Genomic DNA, 22,355 nt, shown 5'->3' on the forward strand with positions numbered 1-22,355 from the left:
TTGAACAACTTGTGCTTTTCACTCAGGAACAGTGGTCAGCAAACTTTTTGTAAAGGGCCGGAGAGTAAATATTTTAGACTTTGTGGGCCATATATGGTCTCTGTTGCCTATTCCTCTTTATGTTATTTACAATCCTTTAAAACTGTAAAAACCATTCTTACCTCCTGGGTCCATACAAAAACAGACCATGGCTAGATTTGGCCTCAGGCCACAGTTTGCTGACCCCTGCTCCAGAATAAACTCTAAACATTTAAAGTAATCTATTTCCTAACAATAACTTCTGTGTTTTCTCCATTGATTAACTCACTTTGTTTGAATCAAAGCTTTTGCTATATTACAAAATTTACCACTTAAGTGCCTTGTTACATTACTGTGAGTTGTAACCTTATGTTTTTGGGGTTTTGGCTTTTTAAAATTTATTTATTTATTTACTTATTTTTGGCTGCATCGGGTCTTTGTTGCTGCGCGCGGGCTTTCTCTAGCTGCGGCGAGCAGGGGCTACTCTTCGTTGTGGTGTGCGGGCTTCTCATTGCAGAGGCTTCTCTTGTTGTGGAGCACGGGCTCTAGGCACGTGGGCTCGGTAGTTGTGGCACGTGGGCTCAGTAGTTATGGCTTGCGGGCTCTAGAGAGCAGGCTCAGTAGTTGTGGCGCATGGGCTTAGTTGCTCTGTGGCATGTAGGATCTTCCCGGACCAGGGCTTGAACCCGTTTCCCCTGCATTGGCAGGTGGATTCTTAACCACTGCACCACCAGGGAAGCCCTAACCTTATGTTTTAATGGAACCTGTACCTCACATTAGTTGTTCAGGCGTGCACTTTACGTCCATTATTTCAGGATTGAGAAAAGTAAACTATTTAGAGTCTTACTGTCTAAGAGTATATGTTATAATATGCAGAAAAGATAAACTTTACCTATAAATCAAAACCTGAGTCCATGATGACCACATTTTCAGGTCCTCTTAGTCATGGATTTTATGTAATATGTTTCCATTTTACTCCTACATGCCAGTAAAATGTCCTGCTCCATGTGTTCAGTCATGCCTGCAGCTGAAAGGAAGCCCCTGCAGTTTCTAATCACCTCTCTTATTTCAGCCCCTCCTTAGTCCCACAGGATTCAGTGTCTTTATTTGTTGCATGTAATAGATTCTCAGCAAATATTTTATTGAAAATTGGGAAGGAGTTTGATAGCAAGCAGGTATCTTTTCTGTTCATTTCTTTTATCATCTTTTTGTTAAGCTACTATGCTTACATGTGAAATAATTCCAGCTACGTCATGCCTTCTTCCTTACTTCTAATATTATCAATATTTATTGTACAAAATTATATTTTTGTTAAACTTGATTTTTAGTAAGTTTGCTGTTTATTTAACCATGCTTTTATTATGTCTACTGCCTTTTACGTAGGAACTCCCATAACAATTTTTTTTCCCCTTAATCTCATGTCCGAGTCTACATTATAGGCCTGAGTCTTGCATTATAGTTGTGCGTTTGTTTTATCTACATCTGTAAAGTATAAGCTCCTTGAAGACAGGAATTATAACCTATTCATATCTGTAGCCTTGTCAACATTTAGTAAATGTTTGATGAGATACAGGAATTTGGGGGCCAATATGCTTTCCACAGAATCACATTTATAATGTGAACAGAAAGGGAAAATAGGATTTGATACAGAAGCTTACAGGCTTCCTCTCAGGAAAGCATCTTTCCCAAATTGAGTTATGCCAGTAGTTTCAGACTCAGTATTTCTCATCACTATATGTTAATATTTCTTGGTCTTAACTAGCAATAGCATCCTACTGAATATTCTGAGATATACCAAAGGAGAGAGAATTTCAATCCAAAGGAACTTGAGTGCACTTTAACTCAGGTGAAAGAAATAGTCAAGAAAATGATGTCTAATGGAAAGGCACATGAACCTTGGGCATCTTTCTAAACCTCAAGAGTTTTCACATATATCTTACTTGGGTGTATGTGAAAGCGATATTGTCTATCTCTAAGGGATTGGGTGAAGCTGAAATAGGAGTCTTACTTAATACATGTTTACAAAAATCCTTTAAAGTTGACTGCATAGTTAAAATTCTTCTTATCTCCTAGAAGGTTCGGTGCTTTTGCATGACTACGATTTAACCAAACCTCATGAAACAGAAAATGTGGATGGTACAGAAGGCCCAGCCAATCAAGATGAAGACATAGGAGGTGAGCCGTAGTGTATAGACCAGAAACTAAAGATATCGTTCAGGCTCAACATGGAGAAGAAATCAGGAAATCTCCGAGGAAAACTTGCATTTGTGGGTTGAGTTGGAAGGAATTCAGTTTTGTTCACTTTACAAATATTTACATTTAATAATTTGCTACAGGATGTCAGCAAACTTTGAGAATTTAAGGTGCTTATTCAGTGTTCAAGTTATACTAACTTCTTTTTTTAAATTTTTTAAAATTAATTTTTATTGGAGTATAGTTGATTTACAATGTTGTGTTAGTTTCTGCTGTACGGCAAAGTGAATCGGTTATACATATACATATATCCACTCTTTTTTAGATTCTTTTCCTATATAGGTCATTACAGATTACTGAGTAGAGTTCCCTGTGTTATACAGTAGCTTCTTATTATCTATTTTATGTATAGTAGTGTGTATATGTCAATCCCAATCTCCCAGTTTATCCCTCCCCCCCTTCCTCCTCGGTAACGATAAGTTTGTTTTCTACATTTGTGACTCTATTTCTGTTTTGTAAATAAGTTCATTTGTACCATTCTTTTTTAGGTTCCACATATAAGTGATATCATATGATATTTGTTTTTCTCTGTCTGACTTACTTCACTCAGTATGACAATCTCTAGGCCCATCCATGTTGCTGCAAATGGCATTATTTCATTCATTTTTATGGCTAGTATTCCATTGTATATACGTACCACATCTTTTTTTTTCTTCATCCTTATTGGAGTATAATTGCTCTACAATGCTGTGTTAGTTTCCGCTGCACAACAAAGTGAATCAGCTATTTGTACACATATATCCCCATATCCCCTCCCTCTTGAGCCTCCCTCCTACCCTCCCTATCCCACCCCTCTAGGTCATCACAAAGCATCGAGCTGATCACCCTGTGCTGTGCAGCACCTTCCCACCAGCCATCCATTTTACATTTGGTAGTGCATACACGTCAATGGCATTCTCCCACTTTGTCCCAGCTTCCCCTTCCCCCACTGTGTCCTCAAGTCCATTCTCTATGTCTGCATCTCCATTCCTGCCCTACCACTAGGTTCATCAGTACCTTTTTTTAGATTCCACATACATTCGTCAGCATATGGTATTTTTCTCTTTCTGACTTACTTCACTCTGTATGACAGACTCTAGGTCCATCCACCTCATTACAAATAACTCAATTTTGTTCTTTTATGGGTGAATAATATTCCATTGTATATATGTGCCACATCTTCTTTATCCATTCATCTGTTGATGGACATTTAGGTCATTTCCATGTCCTGGCTATTGTAAATAATGCTGCTATGAACATTGGGGTGCATGTATCTTTTCGAATTATGATTTTCTCTGGATATATGCCCAGGAGTGGGGTTGCTGGATCATATGGTAGCTCTATTTTTAGTTTTTTAAGGAACCACCATACTGTTCTCCATAGTGACTGTACCAATTAACACTCCCACCAACAGTGTAGGAGGGTTCCCTTTTCTCCACACCCTCTCCAGCATTTATTGTTTGTAGACTTTTTCATGATGGCCATTCTGACCAGTGTGAAGTGGTACTTCATCATAATTTTGATTTGCGTTTCTCTAATAAGTAGTGATGTTGAGCATCTTTTCATGTGCTTTTTGACCATCTTTATGTCTTCTTTGGAGAAATGTCTATTTCAATCTTCTGCCCATTTTTTGATTGGGTTGTTTGTTGTTTTGGTATTGAGCTGCATGAACTGTTTGTATATTTTGGAGATTAATCTCTTGTAGGTCGCTTCATTTGCAAATATTTTCTCCCATTCTGTGGGTTGTCTTTTTGTATTTCATTTTTTAAATAATATGTTTATTTTACTTCCATCATAAAAGTAATACATGTTCATGATAGAAAATTTGTCTGGGATATTTTCCACCAATTCTCCAATTCTCCAGACACAAACTGGGCATCCAGCAATTCAATTCAATTCAATTCTTATGCTAACTTCTAGAATTAGTGCAGAACCCACAGGTTAAGGGCTCAGTCCCCTAAGACTTCCCTCACTTCAGACACCACTTAAAAGTACCAGGTCCCCAGGTTACCTGAACTTCTGTCCAACTAGACTCCAAATTCGGGATTTCCCACAACCACCCCCGCCCTCAGGTTTGATAATTGCCTAGAATGACTCACAGAACTTAGGAAAGCACTTTACATACTATTACTGGTTTATCATAAAGGACACAACTCAGGAACAGACAAATGGAAGAGGTGCATTGGGCAAGCTATGGGATGGGAGGGTGCAGAGCTTCAATGCCCTTTCTGGGCACACCACCTTCTAAGCAGCTTGATGTCTTCACCAGACACTCTCTGAATCTTACAGTTCAAGAGTTTTTATAGAGCTCAATCTCCAGTCCCTTTCCTGGAGGTTGGTGGGTGAAAGTTCCAACCCTCTAATCACTTGGTCTTTCTGGTGACCAACCCATCCTGAGGCTATCTAAGGGCTGCACCCTAAGTCACCTCAGTAGCATAAACTCAGGTGTGATTGAAAGGGGCTTGTTATGAATAGCAAAAGACACTCTTATCACTCAGGAAATTTCAAGGGTTTTAGGAACTTCGTACCAGGAACCTGGGACAAAAACCAAATGTAGTCTTTGACCATGAATCTCTTATAGCAAATGCATCATAGAAGTCAAAACATACTGGCACATTACTAGAGTCACACTCAGTCATTAATTAGTCCAGTCCATCATCATAGCATATGGAAATGTCTTCTAGGGTGAGACCACTCAGATTTGCAGGCTTCCATTTGATCTTGTCAGGTTCCAAATGCAGGAGTGTCTCAGCAATACATGGCTTCATCTTTTCAAGCATCTGGTATAACTAAGCTAAAACACAATATTATTCCCTTGCTCTGAGTCTCTATTGAGATTGTAATATAATATTGGATTTCCTTCATTGCATAGCCCATTGATTCATTCCTTTGTCCTTAACTACTATTCCTCCTTCTCTCCATTTATTTATACTTAAACTTTTCCACCTTTGGAAGGAACTTTAGATTCAGCTACTGTGATGTTCTAGATTTCAGGCAACAATACTAGTCTAGTAAGTGCCTCCCCTTCAGTTCACTTCTATTCATATAGGGTAGAGTTACTTAGGTACAGAACTAGTGGGCTATTTTTACCACCAGACAGTGGCTACTTTCAGTGTTAACCTTGATTTTGCTAAATGGAATGAAGGCATAACCTGCCTTATCAGGCCTTTAGGAATTCTGACATAAAGGTTTAAAACTATAGTTACAGTTTCTTGCTTAGAAATCATCCCTGTTTCTTGCACTTGTAGTTGTATCCCTGGTCCTGTGACTACAGGGCATCAGATAGGAAAGAGAAAGTTGAGGTATGTGGAGAAGAAAAAAAAAGTATAGTTATCCTACCAGTGTCCTCTCTCCTTGGAAAGAATCATATAATCATACTATGATCTTCCTCCCATGGAAAAAATTGCATAGTCATACTAGCAGCCTCTCCCCACCGTCTCTTCCCCAGAGCCACCAGAAAAACAGAGGAGTCTATCTAGTGGGGACAACACTGCCTTAGCTCCTCTAATGTTGAGTGTGAACACACACTCTTTTTCTTTTTTGTTTTTAAATTAATTAATTAATTTATTTTTGGCTGCGTTGGGTCTTCGTTGCTGTGCGTGGGCTATCTCTAGTTGCGTTGCTGTGCGTGGGCTTCTCATTGCGGTGGCTTCTCCTGTTGTGGAGCACCGGCTCTAGGTGTGCGGGCTCAGTAGTTGTGGCGCATGGGCTTAGTTGCTCCGTGGCATGTGGGATCTTCTCAGACCAGGGCTCGAACCTGTGTCCCCTGCATCGGCATGCGGATTCTTAACCACTGCGCCACCGGGGAAGTCCCTGAACACACACTCTTGAAGACATATAAACCAACCTTTCATGCCTACATCTCCCCCTGTTTTAAACAACCAATGTTTCAACTGCTTGTTCCAATTCTCTATGAAACTGTTATTCTGAGGAGAATATCTCTCTGCCTACTCATTATTTGATATTATTAGCTGTAAAGTGTGTTCCTTGCTCTGAATAAATGTGATTTGGTGGTCCAGATGGTGCAATATCTTCTGTTCTGGTTCTTTTATAGTAGTTAGACCATTTGCATCTACCACCACATAAGCAAAGCCCAGTCCAGAGTCAACGCCTATTCTATCAAAACCCATTTGTAGCCCCACTGGGGCTACTGACATTGGTTCAGAGTAATCCACTTGCAAGCTGTGTGTGGGGTCTTCCCCCTGAGGAATCTCCCCCAGAGCCATCTGCACCCTCTGTTTTTCTTGTTGGCATACTGAACAGTTCTTGTTGGCATTTTGAGCCTCAGAGGGTACAAAAGGAATATGTGCAGATTCAGCCCTCTGCACTGCTTTGGTCCCCAAATGTCCACTTATTTCATGGACCCAAGTGGCTGCCTCAAGCTAGTACCCCATAATATCCATGGATGATTGGTCATCATCTAATCCTGGAAGGGGTTTCTTCTGTTAGGCATCAACCTGTCCTACTTTAATGTACCCATCCAATTCCCATAGTGATTTCCATAGGGCTGTGGTCCATATGGACATCCTTTTAATAGACCAGACTTCCATAGTCCTCTGCTTATCGGTATGGCCAGACCATTGGCCATCACTTATGAGTCAGGTAAAAAAACAAAACATAGAGGCTTTCATTGTTGTTCGATTCTTCCATCCCTGTTAGGTAAACAGCATGTAATTCATCCCACCAAACTGATTTGTTTTTACCTTCTTCAATCAGAGTGGTAGTCTTCCAAACAGGATATTGGCCATTTACCTTGGAACTGCCATCCATAAACCAAGCAGCGTTTTGTAGGTCAGTCAAGAGCTGTTTATAGGGCACTGTCCAAGTGACAATAGAATCCGGCAGCTCCTTACAGTTCAAAAGTCAGTCCTAGGAGAAAAGAGGCTCCCTGCTTGTGAGTATCTCCTGCTTACATTCCCCTTGTAGCATAATCCTGTATAAACCATTGCATTTTATTATGGAACTCTTCTGGGCATTACCCTCCCCATTAGAGCATTTTTCTGACATCTCCTAAGACGTCATGGGTGTTTCAGATATTAAGATTGTTTTTTGTCCTGCAATCATAGGGGCAGTTTCAATTAATGTCTGATATCAGCCTACTAATTGTCCCTCAAATAGAAACTCTCTATTCCATCCTCCCCATAGTTGTCACTGGGAAGCACTCCCAGGCTTTTGCCGTAAGCCCCAACCTATGTCCTACATAGAGCTATCACACGGAATTTGTCCGCACCAGCACTCCAGCTTCTCTTCTACACTGTGTGGACTTGGGCAATCTTATCCATCCTCATTTAGCATGTCCAATGAATATCGCTTGAAGGATAGATTTACATGCCTCCTGTTTTACAAAGTAGTTCCCCAGTCAGACACAATATCCATACCCATAATACATTCAGGTAAAAGGGGTACAACCACTTCGCACGTACCAGTTTTCCTCCAAACTTTCACCTTAATCAACCAACCCTTATATTCCTTTTGTAAAAAATTGAAGTATAGGGCTTCCCTGGTGGCACAGTGGTTGAAAGTCCACCTGCCGATGCAGGGGACATGGGTTCGTGCCCTGGTCCGGGAAGATCCCACATGCCGCGGAGCAGCTGGGCCCGTGAGCCATGGCCGCTGAGCCTGTGCTCCGCAACAGGAGAGGCCACAACAGTGAGAGGCCCGCGTACCACAAAGAAAAAAAAAAAAAAAAAAAAAATTGAAGTATAGTTGATTTACAATGTTCTATTAGTTTCTGGTGTACAGCAAATTGATTCAGTTATACATATATATATTCTTTTTAATGTTCTTTTCCATTTTGATTTGTTACAAAACAGATATTGAATATAGTCCCCTGTGCCATACAGTAGGACTTTGTTGTTTATCTATTTTATATATAGTAGCTTGTATCTGCTAATCCCAAATTCCTAATTTATCCCTCCCCCACCCCCTTTCCCCTTTGGTAACCATAAGTTTGTTTTCTATATCTGTGAATCTGTTTCCATTTCATAAATAAGTTCATTTGTGTCATATTTTAGCTTCCACAAATAAGTGATATCATATGTATTTGTCTTTCTCTGTCTGACTTCACTTAGTATGACAATCTGTAGGCCCATCCATGTTGCTGCAAATGGCATTATTTCATTCTATTTTATGGCTGAGTAGTATTCCATTGCGTATATATACCACATCTTCTTTGTCCATTCACCTGTTGATGGACATTTAGGTTGCTTCCATGTCTTGGCTATTGTAAATAGTGCTGCTATGAACATTGGGGTGCATGTATCTCTTCGAATTACAGTTTTGTCTGGATATATGCCCACGGGTGGGATTGCTGGATCATATGGTAGCTCTATTTTTAGTTTTTTGAGGAAACTCCATACTGTTTTCCATAGTGACTGCACCAATTTACATTCCCACCAACAGTGTTGGAGGGTTCCTTTTTCTCCACACCCTCTCCAGCATTTGTTATTTGTAGACTTTTTATGATGGCCATTCTGACCAGTGTGAGGTGGTACCTCACTGTAATTTTGATTTGTATTTCTCTAATAATTATCTATGTTGAGCATCTTTTCATGTGCCTGTTGGCCATCTCTATGTCTTTTTTGGAGAAATGTTTATTTAGGTCTTCGGCCCATTTTTTTTTCATTGCAACCCTTATATTCCTAACTAACCTCCATAGGACTCATCAACAGGTTTTGGTTTTACAATATTAGGTAAGAGAGATGTTCCCCAATTGGACATAATATCCATTCTCATAAAACATTCAGGTAAAGGAGACACAATTTCTCCATGTAAAGCTTGTTTAAAACATCCAAGTTTTCATCCAAACTACCACCTTAATCCTATCAACCCTTACATTTCTATATTCTCTCAATCTAATCGGAGCCCCCTTTAGGGCTTCACTAACATGTTCTGGTAGCACAGTGCATGAGGTACCCATGTCAGAGAGTTCCAGAAACTTTTCTTCTCCACCCCACTGACTATTTTATCTCTTCATGTGCAAAAGAATTTGGGTCCCTATTGAGAGGTTGAGCCAGGGGACCCTGGCTCTTTTGTTATGACAAAGATTAACCTGCCCGTTGCCCTAGGTGATTTCAGGTCCGATTTCTCATTGCAGTCTTTGCCTTCTAGTTTTTACACTGGAGTGAATAGAGTGGACTTGTTTGGGGCCCTTTAAAGTAAAGGAACTGGGCTTCCCTGGTGGCGCAGTGGTTGAGAGTCCGCCTGCTGATGTAGGGGACACGGGTTCGTGCCCCAGTCCGGGAGGATCCCACATGCCACGGAGCGGCTGGGCCCGTGAAAAAAAAAAAAAGTAGAGGAACTAGCAGGGAGTCCTTTTGGTCCACCCAACTTTCTATATGGTCCACCCAACTTTCTATAGTGCTGTATTAAGACCGTTGTTTCAACTCTATCAATGTCCATTTTATTTATCCCATTTCTTGATAACTATCTAAAGATTTTCATCCTGCTGAAATGAGTGCCTTAACTCTCCCCATTCTTTTTCTTCTTTATTTTGGCCCTATCAATGTTTCCTTTATTCATCTTACTTCTTGATAACCATTTACAGTTTTCCACCTTGATGGGACAAGTCCCTTGACTCTCCCTTCTGCCTCTCCTCATTTTCTTGTTAATTAACCTAATGTTTTTATTAGCATCTGAAAGACCCAAGAGAGGAAGCTGAGACAGCAGATTCAATAAGACTTCTCAGACTGTTGCTTGATTTTGAAGCAGTAATATTAAATGGGATGCCCATGCAAAAGAGGTCCCCTGTTCTGTGTTTTCTTAGATTCCGTATTTGTCTTTTCGGCATCTATTCATTCATCTATATTTGATGCTTTGATGTTTGGGGACCTTACAGAACCAGGGAAAGACTGTCCTTCCCAGGGATAGCCAGTTCTTAGAGACAGCAAAGAACTTGGCCAGGAGCATGCTTTTCCTATATAAACCAACCAATCCAGAGTCCATACCCCCCAACCATCTCCTTATCTAAATCTCATGAACTGAACTAATATTTCCCCTGTCTGAAATCAATCCAGGGCCAAGTAGCAGACAACTAGAGACCACTCCTGTGTCCCAAAGCCTGCTGGAATTATTCAAACCAGGCAGTCCTAAACTGTTTATCCTGCCTGCCTTGCCTTTTCTTGGAAACTCCAGTGAAGGCTCTAGCCTAGGATTTTCCTTCCTCTTTTCTGCATCCTGACTGACATTGGTGCTTCCTCCCGTGGCCCTGTGTGGTATAATAAAGTTCTTATACCACCTGTGTGGTGACCCCCCTCTATGGACCCTGTGAGTATAATAAACTTCTTCCTTCCAGACCTTGTTCCCATTTCCTCCTGTGGCTGCACCAACTTTACCATACTATATACAATATGTACATGCTTAGAACACCCCCTTAATCCACAGCATTTACCAAGACCTGGGTAATAGGCATATTTAGTGAGTGACTATCTTGGTTATCATAAAGTCAGTCCATATGGCTTACATATGAAACATATCAGCTGCTTCATCTGGGTTGTTCTACTTGGCACTTATAGTGGGAGTTGGACAGTCCTCTTTCTCAGGGTAAACAGACCTTACAGTGGCTTTTATCCAGTCAACTAGGCTGGCCATTCCCTCAGGAAAAACGTGCTGTGTTTGTGGATCATGTATAATCATCTGCCATTGTTCCGTAGTGAGCTGTGGGTCCTGGATCAACCCAGACATGCTCTTCCACTCTGCAGCATCCCAAACTAAAGACAATGCCCCTAAGTTAGTCACTCTCACAATCCATTTTAGTAAAGGTTCTTCAGGAAGCTGATGATACTGATTGAAAAAATAAGACAACTCCTTCACACCCTACCCCCTGGTTTCAGTAGTTTCTTGGTTTTGCCTTCCCTCCACATGAACCACCTTCTTGGTGACCAGAAGTCTTAGAGATACTCTCTACTGTTCTCACATAATTGTTCCCTTTGGGGGAATCTTTGAGCCTAGTATCTGAAGCACAAACCAACTGAAATCTGACCTTGGTTTATCATCAAGGTCTGACTCAGAACTCTCTTTTCATTTCATTTTGGATTTGCAGATAATAGTAACCAAGGAATTGTACATTTCGCTTTTCTCTTATTAGTTTGCATTTCTACACATATCCAGTGAGTCAACTTCCCAAGAGTTGGATCCACCTCTGAATACCCTTGGTAATTTTACTTTTAGTAACTGATCAAAGCACAACTGCTGCTCCATAACACGGGTGACCATGTAGCCAGGAATCAGAGGTTCTTCATCCCTTGCTTTTTCTTCCCAAACCATATGTTTCCATGAGCCAGGACTGTTCTAGCAAATCCCACTCATGACACCTATTGTGGGATGTTTCCAACACCAACAACTGATTCTTCAGACACCAATTCACCATCAATTCAATTCTGCTGCTAACTTCTGGAGTTAGCGCAGAACCCACAGGTTAAGGGCTCAGTCCCACAAGACTGCCCTCACTTCAGACACCACTTGAAAGTACCAGGTCCCCAGGTTTCCTGTACTTCTGTCCACCTTGACTACAAATTCAGGTTTTCACACAACCCCCACTCAGGTTTGATAGTTTGCTAGAATGACTCACAGAACTTAGGAAAGCACTTTACATATTATTACTGGTTTATCATAAAGGACACAACTCAGGAACAGGCAAATGGAAGAGGTGCATTGGGCAAGCTATGGGATGGGAGGGTGCAGAGCTTCCATGTCCTCTCTGGGCACACCACATTTTCAGCAGCTTGGTGTCTTCACTAGAAGCTCTCTGAATCTTACAGTTCAAGAGTTTTTATAGAGCTCAATCTCTGATCCCTTTCCTGGAGGTTGGTGGGTGGGGCTGAAAGTTCCAACCCTCTAATCACTTGGTCTTTCTGGTGACCAACCCATCCTGAGGCTTTCTAGGGGCTGCACCCTAAGTCACCTCAGTAGCATAAACTCAGGTGTGATTGAAAGGGGCTTGTTATGAATAGCAGAAGACACTCTTATAACTCAGGAAATTTCAAGGGTTTTAGGAACTCTGTGTAAGGAATTGGGGACAAAGACTAAATACATTTTTGTGTTTTACCACAGCTTGGAAAGTTCATAGAAGTAGAAAGAAAAAAGAAAAACCCACTTCTATCCTACCACCCAAATATAGTCTGTATTAGCATTATGGCATACTTCCAGGCTTTTTTTTGGAATTTTGAGCACTATATTTATATTAGCATTGCAAACATTTTATACTAATATTTATGTTGCTAAAATTTATCACTATTGCTTTGTGAATGTCACTCAGATCTCATCTTAATGTCATTTCTTCAGAGAGACTTTCCTTGACAACCCGGTTATTTTAATGCAGTAGGCTATTGTAATTCTCTGCATGGCACTTTGCAACAGATAATTCTGGAGTTTTATTTGTTTATTGTGTCTCTCCCTCCACCCTTCATGAGCCAGGATCTTGAGTTTTCTTTTTCTCTCTAGGTATTTGCAACACCTAGAATAGTACTTGGCCCATGGTAGATGTGCAGTAAATATGTGTTTCATTAAAAAAAAATACACACACACACACACACACACACACAAACATTTTTTTCCTTAAAGGAAGAAAAGAAGACAAAAATTGTTTCTCCAGATCTTCTTCTTTTGTCTTAGATCCTTAAGAACCAAGAAACGGAGTTCTATGTCTAAAACTTCTGAGACTGAAATCACAGCTTCAACTAATATTCCAACTCTGCCTAGCTATACATTAATTTGTACCAGTTCTCAACCACAGAGACTGAAAAATGCTGCCTGGCACAGGATGTGGTCATTTGTGCTGAGGAAAGACATATGGTGTTCTACCAGCTTCGTGAAACTTTTTGAAAGTGACATCCATGGAGTCACACTCAGAAAGAGGCAAAAGATAACTGTGCCTTTGGCTGGCATTCTTCTGAGTTAGGGTTTCTGAGTTCTACTAGTAAACACCATGAAGTTTAGGTTTGAAATGATGATCCCTATACAACTTTTGGTCTGGGAATTTATAATTTATGTTAGAATTTGTTCTGAGTTCAGAAGTAGCCTATGAGTTTTATGTTTTCAGGTAGTCGGGGGAAAAAACAGATGAAATACTCAAGTATAAACAAGAAACCAAATAATTACACTCAACAATAGGAATTTGAAACAGATATTATTAAAAGCCATGTGGTACAGCACTTCTCTAGGAATCCATACAATAAATTCCTGGCCTCTGTGTTTTGACCCTGCTCCAGAAGTGCTTCCAAAGGTCATCTTCAACTGCTGTGATGCCTATGCCGCTTCTATCACCTTACCTCCAACTACATGTCAGTGGATTAATGGGATACCTGTGTATTTTTCTCAGTTGTTAGGGGTCTGGGAGTGTCATGTAGTTCCTGGTAGAGACTAGACGATACAATCAATCATCCTAAATAATTTGGAAAAGAGAAGAAACAGTTCTTTCTGCTAAGCCTGACTTAGAAAAAAGTGAATAGGCTAACTTTAGCATTGAAAGATTAATTCATCATTTCATGATTAAGCTCCAAACTGATTACTGTACTGTACTGTAATGGTGGCACTTAATCTGGGTCATATATCTGGGGAAAGGTTGTTACCAGGCCCCTGCTTTTTCAAAAGATATAATATGATCAGTATCTACAAATTATATATGCTAAATTATAAAATAACAGAACTGAAAAGTAGCATTACCTGGTAAAAGTTATATAATAATGTACCTTAATAGGTATTAAGGCACTTCTGCCATATTCAGCATAGGGAAACATTAAGACTAGAACTAGGATTATACTTTTAAAGGTAGTTAGGGAAATTTAGCTATAATATAATAATGATTATAAGTAACTTTAAAGTATGCTTTAGAGGATCTTAGTCTGTTTAAATTTAATGGGGAAGCATTTTTTTTTTTTTTTTTTTTTTTTTGCGGTACGCGGGCCTCTCACTGTTGTGGCCTCTCCCGCTGCGGAGCACAGGCTCCGGACGCGCAGGCCCAGCAGCCATGGCTCACGGGCCCAGCCGCTCCGCGGCATGTGGGATCTTCCCGGACCGGGGCACGAACCCGTGTCCCCTGCATCAGCAGGCGGACTCCCAACCACTGCGCCACCAGGGAAGCCCTAATGGAAGCATTTTTTAATGTCCTCTAAAACGTTTTAGAAACTAAGACCAGTCTTGGAATGTTTTAAATTCAGAATAATTGCCGTCATGTTTAATTTACATATTTAAACATATTATGTGCATCTTTGTAATTTTCCAACTCTTAGAAAATTATCTTATAGAAAAATTAGAAACACTCACTTAATTTTTCTCTAGTGGAAAGGCAGACTCACTTTTTAGAGGGAAAAGTCTTTACCCAACTAGAATTGTTGTTTGAGAAGCAAAATAAAATATTTGGAAAAAAACTTTTTAAAGGTATAAACATTTAAGTTAAATTTACTTGTTTCCCATAAGATAAAAAGATATTTTTGGACTTCCCTGGTGGCGCAGTGGTTGAGAATCCTCCTGCCAATGCAGGGGACACGGATTCGAGCCCTGGTCTGGGAAGATCCCACATGCCGCAGGGCAACTAAGTCCGTGTGCCACAGTTACTGAGCCTGAGCTCTAGAGCCCGTGAGCCACAACTACTGAGCCCGCATGCTGCAACTACTGAAGCCCGTGTGCCTAGAGCCCGTGCTCCACAACAAGAGAAGCCACGGCAATGAGAAGCCCACACACCACAGTGAAGAGTAGCCCCTGCTCGCTGCAACTAGAGAAAGCCCACGTGCAGCAATGAAGACCCAGTGCAGCCATAAATAAATAATTAATTAATTTTTTTTTAAAGATATTTTTACCTTTTTTTTTTAACAATATATTCCTAGGAACCTAGTGCAGGAGTTGGCAACTTTTTTTGCAAAGCGCCAGGTAGTAAATATCTTGGACTTTGCAGGCAACACGATCTCTGTTGCAGCTTCTCAACTCTGCTGTTGTAGTGTAAAGCAGCTGTAGCAGATCCAGAAATTAATGCATATGGCATTCAATAACTTTATTTATAAAGACCGCATTAGTGATAGAATGCAGGGGTGGTAAATGGTTGTTCACTGTAAAATTCTTTCAACTTCTCTGTATTTCTGAAAATTTCATAATAAAATCTTGAGGGGGGTGAAAAAAGCAGAAAAAAAAAAAAAGACTGGCAGTAAGTGGGTCAGATTTGGCCTGCAAACCGTAGTTTGCCGACTCCTGGCCTAGAGTATACATTTATTGTGTGATGACTTAAGAGAGCTTTTGGTCCTTGAAAGGAACAAAGTTCATGTAAGCATATCAAAAGGGCATCAATGGGGAGTCTAACACTATTATTATTTTTTTAAGATTTATTTATTTTTAGCTGCATTGGGTCTTAGTTGCAGCATGCAGGCTCTTCATTGCGGCGCATGGACTTCACTCTAGTTGTGACGGGCAGGCTCCAGAGCACGTGGGCTCTGTAGTTTGTGGCACGCAGGCTCTCTAGTTGAGGTATGCCAGCCCAGTAGTTGTGGCGCACGGGCTTAGTTGCCCCGCGGCATGTGGGATCTTAGTTCCTTGACCAGGGATCGAACCCCCGTCCCCTGCATTGGAAAGCGGATTCTTTACACTGGACCACCGGGGAAGTCCCTAACACTGTTATTTTTAAAATTAGAAAAATATACATCACTAACAGCCCTGTTTATCATACACATATACTGTGGGTATATCTCTGTGCCACTATAACATATAAATTAATTGGTCACAAATAAAACCATAAGTGGATTCAATGTTGTGTTTACCACTTAGTTGGTTCCTCCTTTCTTCCTGAAAATTTAAACCTAGTAGACTGATGCACTGGAGATATTTAAATCAACTCCAGTTTGTTTCCTCCATGAGGCCTGCTTGCACTGTCCCAGCTCCCCCAAGTGTGGTATTAGAGCTGAGTTTTTGGAGTGTGTTTAATTAATACTTATTTAAGCCTAATTATACTCTATCCATCTGGAATTGTTTGTGCATGACAAACTTTCACCCCATTACATTACAAACTTTCTGAAAAAAAGAGCCCTAGTAGCCCACATTTACATCTTTCTAAAAATACCTACCTAAGAAGTGATATAACCCACCTAGATTTTTGAAGAGGTTGAGAGTTCTTTTTCCAACCTGGTCATTGACTCTTATGAACAATTATTATTTCTCTTCTTAGTAACGACCAACTCTTAACTGTTGTCAGACGGGTCTTGAGCAGTAGGAGATAACCCAGGGTTCCCCAAGTCTTTATGTTTGTTTAATATTGAGTGAGTGCTGAGAGTATCATAGGCACTTCACTGAATACGGAGGATATTGGGACTTTCCTGTGGGATGTAAAATGTCACTGAGATACTGTAATGTCAAAAGCAGGTGTTAAAGCAATTATAAAACATATCATGAGAGAGAATATCTTTATGGCTTGTATCTGGCCTGTGTTCACAGAGGAATAGACTAAAATAAAGCCTCTGGAGATCAGGGTTAGAGGTAAGATGTGTTTTAACAGTAGTGTACCCAGGGATATAACTAGATAGAGATGACACACCAGATGGTGGAATATCATCCCAGCGGGGCCCTGTGAAAAAGAAATGCCGTTAAAGGCAGAATGACTGAGGTAGAACCTCACAGCTTTTTGTTTCAGTCCTTCTTCCTCTGAAACTGGATCCCCATCTTTGCCATTTCCCACTTAGAATAAGGAAGGAAAGATTCTGTCATTTGCATGTATGTTTTGAGTTTTTGATTCGCCATGAATATGCTGATGGCATTGCTTTTCTTCTCTGAATAACTAGGGAATATGAATTTGCCTATCAACACCCTGCGTTTAACATGATACTGGCTTCCATCTTTCAGCATTCCTAACAACCAAACACCATCTTTTTCTACTTACACTGGCAGTTTTTTCTGGAGCTACTACTGGGCAAAAAGTACACAATGTATCTCAATATCCATAAGCTTCAGCTGTTTACCCTGCTTAAGTTGCACATTTACCCTTTGTATTAGTTTTCTAGGGCTTCTATAACAAATTACCACAAACCGGGTGACTTAAGCAGCAGAAATTTATTCTTTCACAGTTTGGGAGCGTAGAAGTCCCAAAGCAAGGTGTCAGCACCACCATGCTCCCTCTAAAAGGCTCTAGGAAAGAATCCTCCTTTGCCTCTTTCTAGCTTCTGGTGGCCCCCAGCAATCCTGGGTGTTCCTTGGTTTGTAACAGCACAACTCTAATCTCTGCCTCTGTCAACACATGGCCTTCTTCCCTGAGTATATCTCTGTATGTCTTCTCCTCTTCTTATAAGAGCACTAGTCATTGGGTTAAAGGCCCACCCTCATCCAGGGTGACCTCCTCTTAACTAATTACATCTACAACGATCTGATTTACAAATAAAGTCACATTCTGAAGTTCCTGACAGATGTGAACTTTGGGGGTACATTCAGCGCACTACACCCTTCATCTTCAAAATCTTTACAATCGAATATCAGATATACCTGATTCTCAATGTGAAATAGATTTCTTTTTAATTGTACAGTGGTGATCAATTAGTGTATTTATTTAATTACTCCTTGTGTAAGAGTTAGGATTGTGACTGATTCCATGAAAAAAGTTGAATCTGATAATTTTTTGAAAGGAAGGCCTTAAATTTTCTCTATGCTGATACCTTGTGTGATGCTTAGGTCAAAGATGAGAACTTTAATTAGAAAGTTTGCTGAAAAAATAATTCTCCCCCCCTCAGGAGCTAGAGCCCCCATCCCCAGTAGTTTTCCGTGTCAGGGTCTCAATATCTTTTGAGGTGTACAACTTTTTTGCACTCATGAGAAATACAAACTATTTTGATGCTTCTGAAAGTGGGAGGAAAAAAACCAAGCCACATTTGTGGTTTATGGATGCTAATTACTGCTACATTTAGATATGTGAAGGAGGGTCTATGTCTGGAGGGAGCTGGGAGAGACTGTCAGCCTCGCCTAGGCGCTCACTGAGGTTCCAGCGGTACTGCTCAACACACGCAAATACATGCTTCAAAAGGAAGTGCCGCTTTTTATCAAAATATTACATCTCTCAAGCCCAGATCAAGACCTGTCGCTCATGGGATGCAGGGGTTATCTTACAAAATCAGCAGTGCTTTGCTGCAGAAGTTCACTCACAGGGGATTTCTGTAAGTGCTCACAATGGGCAGAGAGGCTTCACGGCTCATACTGTGTCAAACGGGTAAGTTCTGTTGGTGATGAAACCCAGACACCTCTCCTTGACTTTTTTTTTTTTTTAAACGAAAAACACCCGGATTCTTTTTTTTTTTAAACCAAGCTAAGTGGCACAGTGAACTAAAAGGAACTTATAGGAAGATATTTGGCATCTGCGAAAAAGGAATGTACAGTTGTAACAGTTGACAGAAAAATAGGTCTGCCTACTGTACTTAGTGGGTCCTCCAAGATTCTTTCCCTTTCCTTTGGCTTTCTTTTAACCATGGAGCAATAGTACTGGTGCTTCCTTGGGGTGGAAGCAAGATGAATGAAATTTAAAAAAATGTAGATTCTAGTCCAGTTGGTTAGCAGTACGTGTGAAACACCCATTTGTGCCCGCTAACTCTCATAGCATCTACTCTTGCCCAGTGAGTTTGGCCACTCAAACTAAGTTTGGCACCCAGTATGGTGAACCGGGCCATTGTGTACCCTGGTACAGTTTGGTAACCACGTGAATGCACCCTGCTGAGGGGTAAATGAGCAGTCCCAGTCGTGCGCCAGAGTCAGCTCATAACCACTTGTTAAATTTTCAGTGAGCTGGCTGACTTCACATTGATGGCTTGGAACGGGCCGTGGTATTTATACCACTGACATTAGCAAATGCTACGAAGAAGCCCTTCCCCGCTTCTGAGTGGGTTTTTAAGCATTTACCAGCATACCACTGGACTGAAGACTGAATGAAATCCTGTTCTGGCTCACTAGGTCACCATTTTTCATGATTCGTCAGAGGGTTTTTTTTTTTTTTTTTTTTTTTTGGTAATTTGCACAAAGGAGAATAGTGTTGGAGAAGAGTAAGTGAGATATCTCCACAACATAGTAGGCACAATCCAGAAATTTTATCCTTAAGGTATGGGGGTCACATTATTACAAAGTTAATGAAATATAGGAGGTTTTTGGTAGCTACTGTTACAAAAAGCACAAAACAACAACAGTGAAATTTAGACTAGACACAACTGACCACACATTAAACTTTAAAAGTCTCAAATAATCATGAGGCAGTTACTTCCTACCTAATCCCATTAAGAATTTTAGCTTGCTCCTATCAGAGAAGGGAAGAAGAGTGAACAGCTGGAGGCAATCACCAATCCTGTTATATTCAAATTGATATCAATACATATTGCATTGCGGTGAAGTCTTACTGTACTTCATTGATCCCAAAGAGTTGATGACATGGCAAGGACAGTCTTTTTTAATCTCATTCTTCTTTTATGCTGAAGTTTGGGGTATACGGTAAATGCTAAATATTTACCCATTTTTCTTTCTGCCTTTCCATCCAACCATCCATTTATCCATTCATCCCCTGCACTGTTCCCAAGTGCTCACTAAATAATTGTCAATTGGTTAAGTAAAGTGAAAAAGAACATGTGAGTACATTTTGGCCTTGAGGTCTTCTTTAGCAGTGTTCTTCAAACTGGGATATGGGGAGACTTTCCAAGGATTACATGGGTGTGGATAATTTTAAGAGAATCAATCTCCAGGTCTTCACCTTCATTATGTTCCCTTTCCTGAAGCAGGTCTCCCCTATAAGGCTGTTGTCTTTGATGTTCTTCTTTCCCACCTCCCTTTTCACAGTGATCCTTTTCCACTTTGTAAAAGAAAGGGACCTCTCTCTCCCATCCCAAATTTTACTTCTTTGCCCTAAAGTAAATATTTCCAGGATGCCAAATAAAGGGTCAATTAGATAATTCCTCTTATCAAAGTTTCATAAATGCTTGCCCCCCTCCATCCATCTCATTGAGAGGTGCATTCCCAGCAAGTTTTACTTTTTATATTTAATAATTATTGATCCAGATTTATAGCATACATATATTGCTTTCATCAATTGTACGCTAATAATTGTAATGGTAACTCAATCCCAAAGAATTTTTAACATAGCACTTCATAAAAATATTTTAATTTTTATTTATAGTTGTTTTCCTTGTAGAGACATATGATAGGATGAGCAATAGAAGACTCAAGCATAAAAGACTAGCACATAAAGGTAAAATTCTATGGGAAAAGAGAAATGGAAATAGAAGTTCAAGGAGAAATTTTCTCTTTTTTTTTTTTTTTGCGGTACGCGGGCCTCTCACTGTTGTGGCCTCTCCCGTTGCGGAGCACAGGCTCCGGACGCGCAGGCTCAGCGGCCATGGCTCACGGGCCCAGCTGCTCCGCGGCATGTGGGATCCTCCCAGACTGGGCCATGAACCCGTGTCTCCTGCATCAGCAGGTGGACTCTCAACCACTGCGCCACCAGGGAAGCCCAAATTTTCTCATTTTTTAAAGCTTATTTATGTATTTTTAAATTTATGAGGGAGTAAATCAAATCACTATTATTTATATTCCATATGCACCCATTTGAAAGGGTGCAATAACAGTTTTCACCATCATTATTTACAATGAACAAAAATGTGTTTTTGTTTTAAAAACTTTTAACTTATGATAAGAAATTATAGATGTCAACTTAATATCCACTTAATTTCCACTATATACAAGGGAGAAATATAATTTTTCAAAATTCTTTTGAGAGTACTCGAGCAAAAAATTTGAAGACCAGCCACTGTCATGTACAGTATATAAAATGTAACATAAGGAGCCTTCAATTTAAGCCTGAACCTATTTAACGGCCTAATACAAACTTGATACTTCAAGGTTTGAGAAACCTCTCAAAACTATGTGAAATATTGTGTTTATTGTTATGTGTACATTTTTCTACGTACAGTATAGTTCTCAAAGAGGTAGGGCCACAACCCAGAAAAGATGAAAAAGCCCTGACCAAAGTGTATAAAGTCTTAAGCTTCTTGACTTCGCTGTTTTTGTTATAGTTTATTTGTAATGGTCTCTATGCTTTTAACATAAACAATTTTGGTTCATTTCTGTATGTGTATAAAATAATATATACTAATTATGAAAAATCATGAAATAGGCACAATCCCCCTTACTTCATCACCAGCCTGAACCCTATCCTAGGCAACCTTTTAATTGTATTCCTTGTTGATTCAAAAGCCTTTCCTTTTTTCTTAATTTTGATAGGGAATGTTGGAAGTGCTTCATCCATAGAAAAATGCTGGGTGGCAATTTGGAAAACAGTTTTTAAAAGAATAGACATCATCTGCCCCTGACAATTCTATGTGGTTTCTTCCAGCATTTGATACCCAGCAGTCTAGCAAATAGGTTGACATAGTATTCAGGCTTAGAATTAGGAAAATTACATTTGGAAGTGACTGACAGCGCAGTAGTTTTAAAGCTTTGGATTTTAAAGTGTCACACACAGCAGATGAATGAAGATGTCAGAGCCAGGGCTAAAGGAGGACTCTGGTAATCCAGCCCTTGGTGTATAACCTTCAAACACCAATAAACAAGATTGTCTGTATTTAACATGTGACCTTTCTCATTCTGACTGGTAGGTCCAGATGTTTTCTCATTCAGCTGCCTGGTTGAAATCTGCTTTTTAACCGACTGCATTTCAATCTAGATTCGAGGTTGCAGAAATGACAGTCTTGAAAACTATATTCTTCAGTGAGTGATGCTGTCTAAACAGTAACATATGGAAATCCATGTTTTAATAATTAAAAATAATTTGCGACCTTACCCTTAATAGATTTGTTAATTATGTCAACTGAATAAGTAAAAATGGGATCGCAGTAGATAGTTCACTATATTAGTCAGTCTGGTGGCATTTTAAAAACGTTGGCGGGATTTGTTAGAACAAGGCTTTTCTGCACCTGCGTCTGCAGAGGCAGAATTCCCAGTCATGCCTTTGTTACCCTTTGTTACTCCTCAAAGAAGTTCATAGCAGCCCTAGAGAAAATAGGAAAGGCTCTTTATTAGCTTCTCTTAAGTCACTCTAGGCTTCTGGCCATACTTCTCACCCACTTTAATGTACCTTTATTACCTTTTTTCGTTACTTGGAGCCCAGAACTATT

General features: G+C 40.1%; 1 protein-coding gene across 1 annotated transcript in view; it reads left to right on the forward strand.

Annotated features, from left to right (window-relative positions):
* Positions 1-22,355, forward strand: part of IKZF3 (IKAROS family zinc finger 3) — an 83,651-nt gene that overhangs the window by 21,125 nt on the left and 40,171 nt on the right. The window contains exon 3 of the mRNA XM_059997764.1: positions 2,092-2,193. Within this exon, the coding sequence (XP_059853747.1) occupies positions 2,092-2,193 (102 nt within the window). The remainder of the gene's footprint in view (positions 1-2,091; positions 2,194-22,355) is intronic.

Source organism: Delphinus delphis, chromosome 19 (assembly GCF_949987515.2).
Source record: "Delphinus delphis chromosome 19, mDelDel1.2, whole genome shotgun sequence".
In the NCBI taxonomy this organism is placed as follows: domain Eukaryota; kingdom Metazoa; phylum Chordata; class Mammalia; order Artiodactyla; family Delphinidae; genus Delphinus; species Delphinus delphis.